Below are 12,578 nucleotides of genomic sequence, written 5' to 3'. Positions count from 1 at the left end.
GTGCCACCGTAAGGCCTGGCCCAGCCAGAGGTTTGCCTGACCACAGGCAAAGCCTTACTGAACTGCAGAATTCCTAATGCAATAGGGAAATGGGGCACAGAACAGAGAACAACAGAACAAATGTCCACAAGTCACTCACAGCTGCTTGCCAGGATTAAGGGATCCACGGTCAATCTCTCGATCGAACTCCGTCCTGATGTCTTCCAGAGAGCCGTCGTCTCCGAAAGCCCCCCACTCCGTGTTAATGCACATCCTGCCCTCGTCCCCCTCCACCAGGTCGATGTGCCTCATCTCCTCCATGTAGCAGGCGTTGGTGCCCGTGCCTGGGGGGAAAGGAGAGCAGGAGGTGCTGACCAGGCCGGGCAGGCAGAGGCAGAGCAGCCCCGCGCCCGCCGCAGCCGCAGGGAGCGTTACCGATGATCAAGCCGACTTCGCAGCGCTGGTCGTCAAAGCCACAGGTCATCATGGTCCCCACGGTGTCGTTCACCACAGCCATGATATCTGCATCGTAGTCCTGGGGAGCAACAGGTCATTACTTGGTGGGGGATTTTGGAAGGGGTTTTGAATGAGTTAGAGACGGGACCTCTGAGTTGGTTTTGGTGATGAGGTTTATTTTTTTATCTTCTCCACAGGCAGGAAGGGTGAATTCGACTCACATCTTTGCTTCATGGCTCAGAAGGTCACAAGATCTCTAGTTACAAGGCCTTTTAAGGATTTATTGACTAACAAAACACTGCTAACAAGGTGTTTCTGACACGTTTCTGACTCAATCCTTAAATATTTTGTCTTAGGGATTCATGCTACAGTGTAAGCTTTCTTAGTCATATTATGACACACAAACCTACAGTACTGCATTCTAAACTTCTTGTTTACCCTTGTAACTACTTTTATTTTTATATCTTAAACTCTAAAACTCTAAACTTTCCTCCACTTATCGCGTTTCTGCTTCAAACTATAAATCCACGTTCTCACTTCTAGCACCTTAGTTTGGAAGCCTTTTCCAAGGTCTCAGATTAAATCCTGTGTTTAATTCTAAACTTTGGCTGATAGGCTCAAAGTTCTGAGAATTCCGTACATTTCGAATTCCAACAGCTTGGGCCACAGGGTTCCTCTGGAAAATGCTGCTCCTGTTCCTCACCGGTTTGCTTGCAGCAAAGAGTTTCACAGGGAGAAGGAGACAAACAATCTGTCTGAATACCACAGCTCATCTTTTAAAATATTCCCTGTTCTGTCTGCCAGTTCCCCAGCCCACGTACCCAAGAAGGCAGTGAGAGCAGACTAATGCAAGCAATAAAACAGCACTAGGATCACTCCAGAGAGCACAGGCCTGCTCTCACATAAGCACACAGGCAGGAAAGAAAAGGTCCATACACGAGGGAGAAGGAACTTTGCACTGAAACCTCATGGAATGATTTGAAGCAGTTGCTTGAGGCATCAATTGAGAAAATATTTCTTATAGGTTTACTTAAACCATCAATGTGTTTTATTTCAAGTGAAGATTTTAATACAAAAATAACGTAATTAAATAAATTACATGCAGTCATTCCTTTCCAAGTTCTTCAGTGTGTGATTCTGCCAAGTCTAATGATAGTAACTGACTACAGTAATGTTGTTTGGTGAGGGCAAAATTCAGGTTTGCTTGAGTCCACAACTGCCCAAAGAAAGCAAATACTTCACAGTTTCCAATGAATTTTTGGATGCTGAGTAATCAACATATGACCAGGCTGCAAGCATTACGCAAACCCAAATTCATTCCCTCTCACGCTCAGTGTGTTTTTTATTTGTTTAAATCAGCAACCTGGTCACCTTCACCCTCTATAAAGTCAACACTGAGAAACTGCAGGGAGCAGCAGCTCGCTGAGCCTAAAATCCTCTTCTCTTCTGCTCAGCTCCTCTCCTGCTCCCACACACAGCAGGTGCACAACTGAGCTGAGTCCAGTCCACGAGAAACAAGTTTCTCCGGAATGGGACATGTTGGTATCACTGAAAAGCCACAGCACCGCCACACAGCACTTCTTCAGTTTTTGAAGAGTGATAAAATCACTGCAGGTTGCCAGCGAAAAGCCACGACACAGCAACTCAGCTCTGTGCTGTGAGGAACATCACAGCTTCCACACAGCAACTCTGACGCCACTTCATTTTTCCAGCAAACCCACGCATTTTCATGCAAGGAAGCAGAGCTCCACAACCACTCAGACCACCTGCTCAAGTGAGTGACATGAAGAATGGCCCCTGACAAAGCTCAGATACAGCTAGAAGAGAAAAAGAAGTGCTATTTACCCCACGTTTCTTGATGGCCTTGTTAAGCAGCCTCACGACGTCTGCTCCCTCCACTCCGCTCGCTTTGAAGCGCTTCGTCCAGGTTATCAGAAAACCCTGATAAAACAAGACAGCAGCATTCAACAGGATGAAACCATAAGACACACAATTATTGTTTTTTCCTTAAAAACAAGATTTTATACCTCAAATGAATCTTCAGGTCTCTTTTCTCACATGATCTCTAACAACCCAACCTGAGACAACTGGTGGTCTTAGAGCCTAATTACAGTGAGAATAAAGATGGAAAATTCATTTCCCCTCCCTTGCTAGAAAATGGTGAGTTTGCATTTTGTATTTCCAGCCTACTCTTCTCCCTGCTACTCCTCGACAGTTTTTCTTGGAAAACCATTTAATCCTTTTGGGCCATGGAAATAGACAGCTTTCAGAAAAAGCTGACTGTACAGGACTGACTACAGAGCAGGGATATGATGTTGGCATGTCCAGGATTCAGCTGCAGTGGAGATCAGGCTGCTGCACATTTACTGCCTGGAGTCCCATCTGTCTGGGCTTGCTTAACTGTGGGATCATGTTTATGGGTTGAGGCAAATGAAAATACTGGAGATGTAGCAATGCATGTCCCTACTTTACAGCACAGATCAAAAAGGAAATCCTGGTATTGAATTCCTTGTCTGCAAACCATCATGAAGAGCCTGCAAATCCCCCACAGTAATGACTACACTGATTTTTTTGCTATTTACATAATGCCTGGCTGAATCAGAGCATTCTGTGTACAGGTAAATAATAATAAAAGAAAGAAGAGAGTACTGACAGTAAACAACTGACAGAAAGACAACTCAAACCAGCTCAGCTTTCCATACCCACCGCAATGTTCAAATCTGTCACAACAGGAGTCCAAGAAGCTAAAAACCAGAAAAGCTGAAGCCTGTAGGCACAAGCAGCCGTTGCCCAGGTGTATGTTTGCCCATATCTCAGCTTAAAAATCAAATTTTCCCTCCAAACGGAGACAGCTACAGGGAACAGAGGGTCAGGGCAGCTCTTTCCAGACTAGGAGATACACAAACGGAGTTTGCAGTCGAGGGGTAGGAGAGTAAGTTTTGCCAATGTGCTGCCCTCGTGGGCACCATTTAGAAACCCAGCAAAGCCCCATGCTGCTGTGCAGGGAAACTGTGGGCAAAGCCCACTCTGCTGGCACAGCTTTCATGGGCAAAAAGGGCACCTTTTTTCACAAAACTTTTATAAGAAACTGGACAAACCACACTGGCAAAGAGCAGCTCCTCTCAGCGCGACTGGCCACTGTGCTGGAAGGAATTTTTCCTTCACCAGCAAAGTCTTGGCAGCAGAAAGGAGCTCCTGGAATGCAGCAGGGTTGAGTGGGGCCGAAGCATGTGGTGCCCATCTTATCACCCTTGGAGCAAACAGGGACCACCTTGCCTCCTTCTGCTCACCAAGCACAAGGAAACAGCACCCAGGCAAGCACAGCCTCACAGAAGCAGCAATCCAACAACAAACCTGGCCCACAGAATCCAGAAAAACCATATTTTTCAGACACTCAAAACACATCAGCAAAACTGTCAATAATTCTTTTTGTTGTTGGCTTTTCTCTTCAAGAGACACCCTCCCTTGTCTCGTTACTATCCCGCTCCACTCTGCCACTGCTCAGGTGTCCCCGTGGCACCCCACGTGCTGCCTGCCCCTGCCCCACACAAGCACGACTCCATCCCAGCTGGTTGGAGCAAACCGGCCCACAAACAAGCACCTTTCATCATGCAGCTAAGCTAACCTTCCCAAGGGCACCTCAAGTTCACAACCACACCCCCAGCACTGCTCTGCCGTGGTCAGGAGCCTGAGCCTCACCCTGCGCCACAGCCAGATGGGAGAGCTGCCCCAAGATCAACTCATCTGATCTGATACAGGCAAAGGCAGCTCTCTGCTCTGAACTGCTGTCAGACCCTGAGTTAGTCAGCACCCTTGGGTTCAGCGCTCAGCACTGCCCAAGAAGTATGAAATGTAATGAAAATCATGCCTCACCTGGCCCTCCTCAGCACCAGCATCGGAGGGGCTGTTGCACCAGCCTAACCTAGAGGCCTGCAAGCTGGAAAAGCAGGTCATGCTTTAAGAGGGCAGCCTCCGTGCGTTTTGTGTAGATTTAACTTTCCTGCATGCGACTGCTACACCGTTGCCGTGGCAATGCTGCACCGGGAGGCTGCTGAGTCACTCAAGAGCAGGAAAACACCACGGCATCCTTGCCATGGGAATCTCAGCAGTCACGGCACAGGGCTGGTTATCCCCATCCCTTTGCACAGCAGGCTGGCTCCAGGTGAGCAGTCTGAGTGGCCCCGGTGCCGGGGATAGGATCGCTGCTCGGCACCGACACCCGCACCCGGATCCGTGTGCACTTGTGAGGGGCAGCAAAACCCAGCTGGGCTGGGTCACACCAGCCACAGCCCGGGGAGAGGGGAAAAAGGCTGCACAGGAGGCAGGGAAAACCACTGCCATGTTTAGAGGGTAAGCCATAACACTGAGGAGCTCAGCACAAAACATCAGCTGTCTCCTCCTCTTTTGTTACCCAGCTCTTTCAGGCAGAAACATAAACACAAACACAGCGTGATGGTGAAATATAATACTCATTTATGCCCAAAATGAGACCTGTCTGAGATACTGCTTTCATGGCAGTGTTTTAATAACATGGCAGCTCTTCTGTGTACTAAGAAAATTGTGAAATCTTCTTACCTCATCTAGCTTGGATTGTCGACAGGGGAAGGAAAATGTAAACCCGACTGGTAGTTTCTTGTCTTTGATTTGTTGCTTCTCCATAAAGTCTCCCAGGCATTCAGCAACATGATCAAAAAGCTGTAAGAAAAATATAAAACAACCATGATTAGAGATACAGCTTCAGGGAGAAAATGTTTCAAACTCCATATGAAAACTGCTTTGAGTGAGGGGAAAGGGGAAAATAGCTCTCCAGATTTTAAAAGATGTATAAATGGCATAGCTATGAAAATACTCTCAGGCAGGATATATTAACACCTTAATAACTAATACATTATGAAATGCACTGTCCTTTTACACATCTAATTCTGCAGGCATCTTTTACACCCATATAAAAACACTTCCTGAAACAAGAGGCTCGTGGCTCTCAAGCCTGCTGTAACCCTTCCACTTAACTTTTGATGAGAACAAAAATGCTCTTCTAACCTTTCTATAACAGGAAGGAGCCAGTCAAAAGAACATTTGGGATCCAGTCCCACAGGAGATTGAGCACTTTTACATTGATGTAGAGAAGATAACATCTGCTTCGCTCAAGTCTTGCTGGGACCAGAGAACCCAGCACTTTGCAGGAGCCACCCAAAAGAACATCATCTCAAATCTATTCCTAAAGCGCACAACAAACAAACAAAAAGGAAACCCAAGGGATTCATCTAAATATTTTCCATGTTCTCTGAAACAACCCAAAATGGGGATGTTTTCTGCATTTTTTAAAGGTTGAACTAGGCAGGCAGCCTGCACCAGGCTTGTGGGTACCAAGTCCCACCCAGACGCCTCGATGGCACCTGTGACCATGGCACCACGTGTCCCTGTCAGCCAGGCCAGGAACCAGGGAGGCACAAAGGCCTCTCACACTGAGCCACTTGAAAAGCCTCTCAGGTAGACTGCAACACTCAAAGCTGAAATCAAGCCTGAGCAATTGAAGCAACAAAAACACAGATTTGTATTTACCAGCACCAGAAAGCCAGACATGCCTTCAACTGACCCATACCACAGATGGATGGCAAGCTATTAACAAGTCACTGCCTGCCCCAGGATATAATTGTGCCTCAAATTTAACTCCCTGAAAAAAAAAAAAAAAAAAAAAAAAACCAAACCAAAGAAAATAAAACAAATCCTATCTACAGCATTGGTGGGATGAGAGGACGTAATCTGCCTAGAAGACTGGGGATAACTGGGAGGGAGTACACAAAGACATCTGTTGGTTCCAATTAGCCCACACAGCTTTATTAAGAACAATTGAGAGACTTGGAGAGACAGGAATGTACTACAGACAGACTGCAGCAATTACAAAGGATGAATAGGAATATTTTGTCCTTCAAACAGGTCAAGAAGCAGTGTGAGTAATGTTACAATTAAACTGAACACCTTAAATTCATGCCTTAAATGAGGTCAGATTTGATTAAGGAAAAGTACAGTGGTTTCCCAGGGAGAATGTTGCCATTCATTGCCCTGGGCAAATCAAAGACTTTTTTTTGAGCCCACACAGAAAAACAACCTGGGAATGCAATGCACACTGCTGCGCTTCTGGAAGACAATTTTCAGCTGTCCAGATGAGGGACAGAGGAATTATTGAAAGAACTACAGTTACGTAATAAAATATGGCAACTTCTCCAGTAGGAACACAGAAACAGCAGGAGTGGGTGTTTTGATTATGCTTTCCATCTGAAAGTATCTTGCTGAATACTCAATCCTACTAAACTTTCAGCTGCTTCCAGGATTACAAACAAAAATCAGGGGCCAACCTCAAACCCCTCGGGAGTTCAGAGAGCAGGAAGCAGAAATGTTGACTGTGTATGTTGTTACAAAAATCCCTCTCATGCAACAAACTACAAATGCACAGAGAAAAGACGGGATCTGCTTTGTAAGTCCAAACGCAAAAAAATCCTGGGCATTCCCAACAGACTCCAACAAGTCCGTGCACCAGCTGTGTTTGCCCACGCAGGCCTGGCAGGACCTGCTGAAGCCCACCTATGTGAGTTAGCAGGACACTGGGAGGGCAGGCAAATGCAGGTAGCTCTTAGCCATAATGTGGACACCACAGGAGCTGTGTCAAGCCAGTGATGCACAGTCTGGCTGTGCTACTGTTGTTCATAAACCACAGAGGGACAGCCTGGCTCAAAAGCAGAAAAAAGACAGGCATTTATTAGTTTTGCTACCACTGATGCTCGTAAATTTTTCCTAAGGAGACTCAAGGCAGCGTCTGTGTGTGCCTGTGCCCACATTAACATCCAAACCTTACCAGTGCCAGATGACGCTGACTGGATAGTAGAGGCAACATTACAAAGATCCAGTAAATTTTCATTAAAGTAGGGAAGGTGCACTGAGGAAAAAATCAAAATCTTCTTTAACTCACAGATTTCAGTAGGGAACAGTGTGAGCCAAATATTTTATCATATGTCAAAAACATGGACAGAGAGAATGCCACAGCCAAGAGGAAAGGACCAGTCTGATTTATAGACCCGAGGTAATAAAGCCTGAGACCCTGAGCAACAGATCAGGCTTAATTCCCCTGACCAAGAAGTTGCCTGCTCAAGCTGGGCTCCAAGAGATGTCCACAATGATGCATTTGGCTGGCAGGCGGGAGACTTGGACAAGCAACTGGAGATCCAAGCTCAGGCCCAAGCCCCTCAATGGGGTTGATTTAAGGAGCAAGGAAACCACAGTGTCAGGTCCAGAGAACAGCCACAAATCCCTAAGTTACTTCCAGTGGTGGCAGAACACAAAAAGCAACACCAAAATCAAGTCTCAGGCACATTCCCATTCACTGAGCTGACACAGGGGACAAGATTCTTACAAATTTTAGACCTGCTATTGGCTGCTGAAGTCAATCAGAGTTTTGCCCTTGACTTTGATAGAGAACTGTCTCTGACTGGTAAAACTGTGAGCCCATGCCTGACAGATGGACAAAAATGGAAGTTTGAATGCCATGAAGTAGAAAATACCAAAACCAACCATGCTAGTGAGATGTGAAGCAATAAATCACAATCTTTCAATAAACTGATTATGCACTAAGCTTTAGGAGTGTAACTCAGCAAAGTTAATGACACAGCTTGCTGGAAATCATTAGTAGCCTACCCAGCACAGGCACTTCAGTCTAAGCATTCCACAAATCTGGCTCGGACATTTCAGAAAACCTCAAGTGCAGACATCAGTCATAAGCACCAAATCATCAGCTGCCTGTCTGCCTCCTGGGCATCCCCCATGCTTCTCTCTGAAGGCACACAGCAAGCACTGGACAGTGTCATGGAACAACTTCAAATCCAAGAGCTATTCTGATAATGCTTCCAAGTTCTGCTCTCATTTTCCTGCTACTTCAATACTGTGCCCATGGGGTCAGTGGAAGCCTTGCTCTCCTTTCTTTCAGCTTAAAAGTCGTGACAAAGCCTATCAGCCTGAGCTCCACACTGCTGCTTCCCAACAGCCAAATGGCCTTTGGATATTGAAAAATTAAAACACAGATATGACAAAGACATGGAAAGAAAGCAGATGTCTCTCTTCCCAGCTTCCCCTTACCACCCTTATCATGTCTCCATCTAGAATCCCCTAAAGCCAGCCTGCCTTGCCTCCCCAGAACAGACTCTGAGGTGTGCAGACAGCCCTGCTGCCTGTCAGCCTCCAGCTCCTGACACCCATCCATGGACAAGCAACCCCTGCTGCCAACCTGCCTCTGAGCAGCCCACCCAACTTCCCTGCCTCCGCCAGCCACAGGCAGCTCAGCTCAGCTTCCCTCCAAAGCCATTCTGTGGGAAAGCCACTGCATGACCTTTTGGCCCAAAAACAAAGCCATAAGGCTAGGAAAAGTCCTTACAAGAAGGTTATTTTACTGCTGTGGTTCAGATATCACAGCAATGCTTTTATCAGTTCTACTGACAAGCCATAGGTGCCATCTTACACTCACTGCTGCATGAGAATGAAAAGCACTTATTACAGACAATAAAAGTATTAAGGTGACTACAGAAAATATATGTAAGGTAGAAAGGCTGTTCCCACAATTTTTCTTTTTCTCCTCTTTTGCTTACTCTTCTGAAACAAATTTTAAGTTTCCTGCAGGTCTCACACTCCTGAACAGCACCTCATTCTAATAAAAAGTGCAAAAATCTTGCTGTTTCCAACAATGAAAATTACTTGTTTTGCCTTATGCTGACATGCAGACAAAGATGCCAGTGTAATCCACTTCCTGATCAAAAAAAAAAAACTTTCAAAGAACTCAATTTGAAATCCAAGGGAATGGATACAAATATTTTCTACTCTTGGAACAGAGAAGACTGAAGAAGAAAAAAATAAACCTTTCAATTACTCAACAAAACTTAAGTGAAGCTGTGCCAAAACATTCTATCAGCTACCCGTAATTTTTTCAATGTACTTGTACTTTTCATGAATGCTGAGTTGCTCAGACTGCCAGCACAGAGATGTGGCTGTCATGGGGATTTCTACCCCTCATCTAACACTACAATTGCAGGGCTGGCCATATTCGTTGCTTACAAAGACTAAGTTGTTTTCCTGCTCTCCATTTGTACTAACGCAAAGTAAGTTCACCATAAAAGCCAGAATTTTTATTTCTAAGCCATTTTTTCCCTATCTTATCCAGAAGTCTCCCCCATGATGACAGCAGGCTTGCAGCACCCGTGCATGCTCTGTTACACTGTTCATTCATTTTCAGTACTGACACTGAGGTGCAGCCTGCATGCTGTAGGTGCAACTGTTACAATGCTAAGCTCATCCTTGTGGGGGCTGTCTAAAATCTAAGCAGCTGATCTTCAGAGAGATGTGCCAAGGAAGAGGTGCTTACCCGTGTTCCACTCCCATGCATGATGTCCTCTGGGGTATTGTAAATTTCACTTTCCATCTGCACCGTCTGCTTTTTTTCATGCGAGACCTTCACCCGAAGAATTCGGAAGTAAGAACCACCAAGATCCAGTGCAATGAAATCTCCTTTCTCTATGTGGAAAACAAGACACAAGTGATTAAAAATCATATACAAGGATGGGAAACATCAAGCTTGGTAAAGTGCAGCACTGAAGCAAATGTCCAGTCCCTACAGCAAGGAAGTGCCAGCCGCAGGGCTGATTCCGTGAACCTGATTCCATGGATCTGATTCCCTACAATTTAACAGCAAGTTGGTGCAATGGCCATGCCAACCACCATTGATACACAGGCAAATGCAATGAAGCTTTACCCAAAAAGAATTCAAAACAGTGGGTATTCTGTATCCAGACCTCACGATGAAGCTGGAAGAGCAAAGATCTCAGGAGAAAGCCAAAAGAGATGTTGAACACAGAGACAGTAAAATGAAGGGATGCCACTGACAAGCAGCCTTTTGCTGTAAATAAACCTGTGTCATTTTAGCAAATAACAGTGGATGGTGGCTGCTCTAAAATCAACAAATTACACAGAGATGTAATGAAAGTAGGAACCACCCCCCATCTCGAGTCCAGAAAGGCTGAGATTCACTGCAAACTGCAGACAGATAAGAGAAGTCAGAGAAAGGTCAGCTTAAAAAACCAGCCCTGTACAGGAGTTACTCAGAAGTTGTGATGTCATGCACAGAGCTCTTAATATCTGCCCAGGAGGAAAGAGTTGGGGTACCTCCATCCTCCTCTGTACTGGAGAGAGCTGAAGCCAATCCAGTACCCTCCAATCTGCAGAGACTCCAGGCACATGGCCTGGCTATCTGAGGAATGACACCTTTAGCACCCCTGGAGAGCAAGGTAAACATATTTGCCTGACTTTCTCGTGCTATCTCATGCCCTACCAAAGTGGGAGCAGAGACAGCAATTGCCAAAGTCTGCAAAAAGATAACATTTAGGGAAGCAGTGTGCACAACTTTCTCACACAGGAGTGCGTGCCCACGCTGCAGATAATCACCAGGGTGAGGATTTGTGTCTGTGCACAGCACCCCGGGCTCACCGAGGCTGCTCAGAGGGCAGCAGAGCAAAGGCACCCAGTGTTTTCTCATCCTGCTTCCTCATCAGCTGTGACTTTCAGAATTCAGATTCCTAACATCGCCATTTTTCCACTTCTGTCTAAATTCAAAATGGAAAACACCTCTAGCAGCTGGGAAGACTGTTGTGACATGTTACCTCAAACTCATTCAGCTCCAGAGCCTATTGACCCCAGACTGTCACAAAAATTCCAGGTATGCAAATTATCCATGAGGATTTCCAGAGCCATACTTGCCTCTAAGATTACTCTGTCTAATCTCATATCAAAACTCCTAAAATCTGACCTAGTGAGCTGTTTCTCCTCATCACCCCACGCACCTCTGGGAGCTTCATCCCAGTCAGCAAAGCTGATGAACTGCACAAGGTGTCCCTCAGGATAGGATCTTTAACAGAAACAGACCAAGAAAGGCAAAATACACTGCAAATGTCCCTTTGGTTCTCCAAGGTTGCAGTGTAATACGGAAACAAAACACTGTCATGTGAGAAACCACAAAGAACAATAAACTCCATACAGAAAAACATAGCAAAATTACAGTGGGAGCCCACAACTTCTAATACACCTCCTAATTTTACTGCACTGCAATGCAACTTGTCCTTCGTGATGCTCAAGTCATGGGCAAACTGAGTTTGCCAAAAGACAGATCTTGCAGTGCTTCCCTACCTGTTTCTGAGCAGCGTGGCTTTAAACCCTGCTTTGCACCGGTACAAATGTCATTTTAAACACGAGCATACACAAACTGGAGATGCAGTTCCCTTTATTTGGCTCAGCATAAAAAATTCATAACCCACTTCACCACAGCAAGTCTGGAAGTCAAACACTGACCACAAGTTTCTCATTAAGCCAAATACCCAAATAAGCTTTATCTTATGGCTATCATCTGCTGAGTGCAAGCCATTACCTCCAAGAACTAATGGGAAAATCAACACTGGACCAGATGGCCTTTTTTCAAGCCTAAGTGCATAGCTCAAACAAACACTACACTTCTGAAATACCTGCCTTGTAAATAAATTAACAAGTTTGGGTATTTGATTTCCAGCACCATCAAGCTCATTGCAAGGTAAAAAATTATTAAGAATCATCCTTCACCCTTTAAAAGATCTCTGAACTAGAGTGTAAAGCTTTCTGCATGCAACTAGAGTTTTCTTTTAGTGTACTTGAGGAATTAAGCCCAAATAGCAGCATTTAATCTGTGCTTTGTAACACCAAGGCACAATCAAACCTGCTGTGAATTTATTTGGACTTTGAAAGCATTTTGAATTAGCTTGAGGTACCATTCTGGGCACTAGGGACAGAAAAGCCTCATGGCTTTTGTAAATTAAACAACTCTGAATGAAGGGTGGGGGGGGGAAAACTGCTAACATCAACACCTCCAGAGTCTCTAGAATTATTGCTCACAAACTCCTTGTTGAAAAAGAACACAAGCACAGATCTGAAACTAAACAACAGTATTTTTCTGAATAGTCAGCTCCCATAATAATAATTGGACTCAGAGGAAAGAGCTTACAAGGCAGTAATTAGAGACAGGCCAGAGAAAAGGGCAGGCTTTCAGCCTCTGGCTTTTACAGAGGGACAGCTGAAGGCAGAAT

At 45.3% G+C, this 12,578-nt stretch overlaps 1 protein-coding gene across 2 annotated transcripts in view; it reads right to left on the bottom strand.

Annotated features, from left to right (window-relative positions):
* Window positions 1-12,578, bottom strand: part of HK1 (hexokinase 1) — a 44,349-nt gene that overhangs the window by 15,379 nt on the left and 16,392 nt on the right. For both annotated transcript variants that reach the window (XM_068196917.1, XM_068196916.1), the window contains 5 exons: window positions 9,839-9,987; window positions 5,011-5,130; window positions 2,281-2,376; window positions 415-514; window positions 140-323 (listed from right to left, as the gene is read on the bottom strand). In XM_068196917.1, the coding sequence (XP_068053018.1) occupies window positions 140-323; window positions 415-514; window positions 2,281-2,376; window positions 5,011-5,130; window positions 9,839-9,987 (649 nt within the window). The remainder of the gene's footprint in view (window positions 1-139; window positions 324-414; window positions 515-2,280; window positions 2,377-5,010; window positions 5,131-9,838; window positions 9,988-12,578) is intronic.

The sequence above is a fragment of the Anomalospiza imberbis genome, chromosome 8, assembly GCF_031753505.1.
Source record: "Anomalospiza imberbis isolate Cuckoo-Finch-1a 21T00152 chromosome 8, ASM3175350v1, whole genome shotgun sequence".
Taxonomy (NCBI): domain Eukaryota; kingdom Metazoa; phylum Chordata; class Aves; order Passeriformes; family Viduidae; genus Anomalospiza; species Anomalospiza imberbis.
Note: the sequence above shows the minus strand (reverse complement) of the source record. Positions and strands in the feature narration are given on the sequence as shown.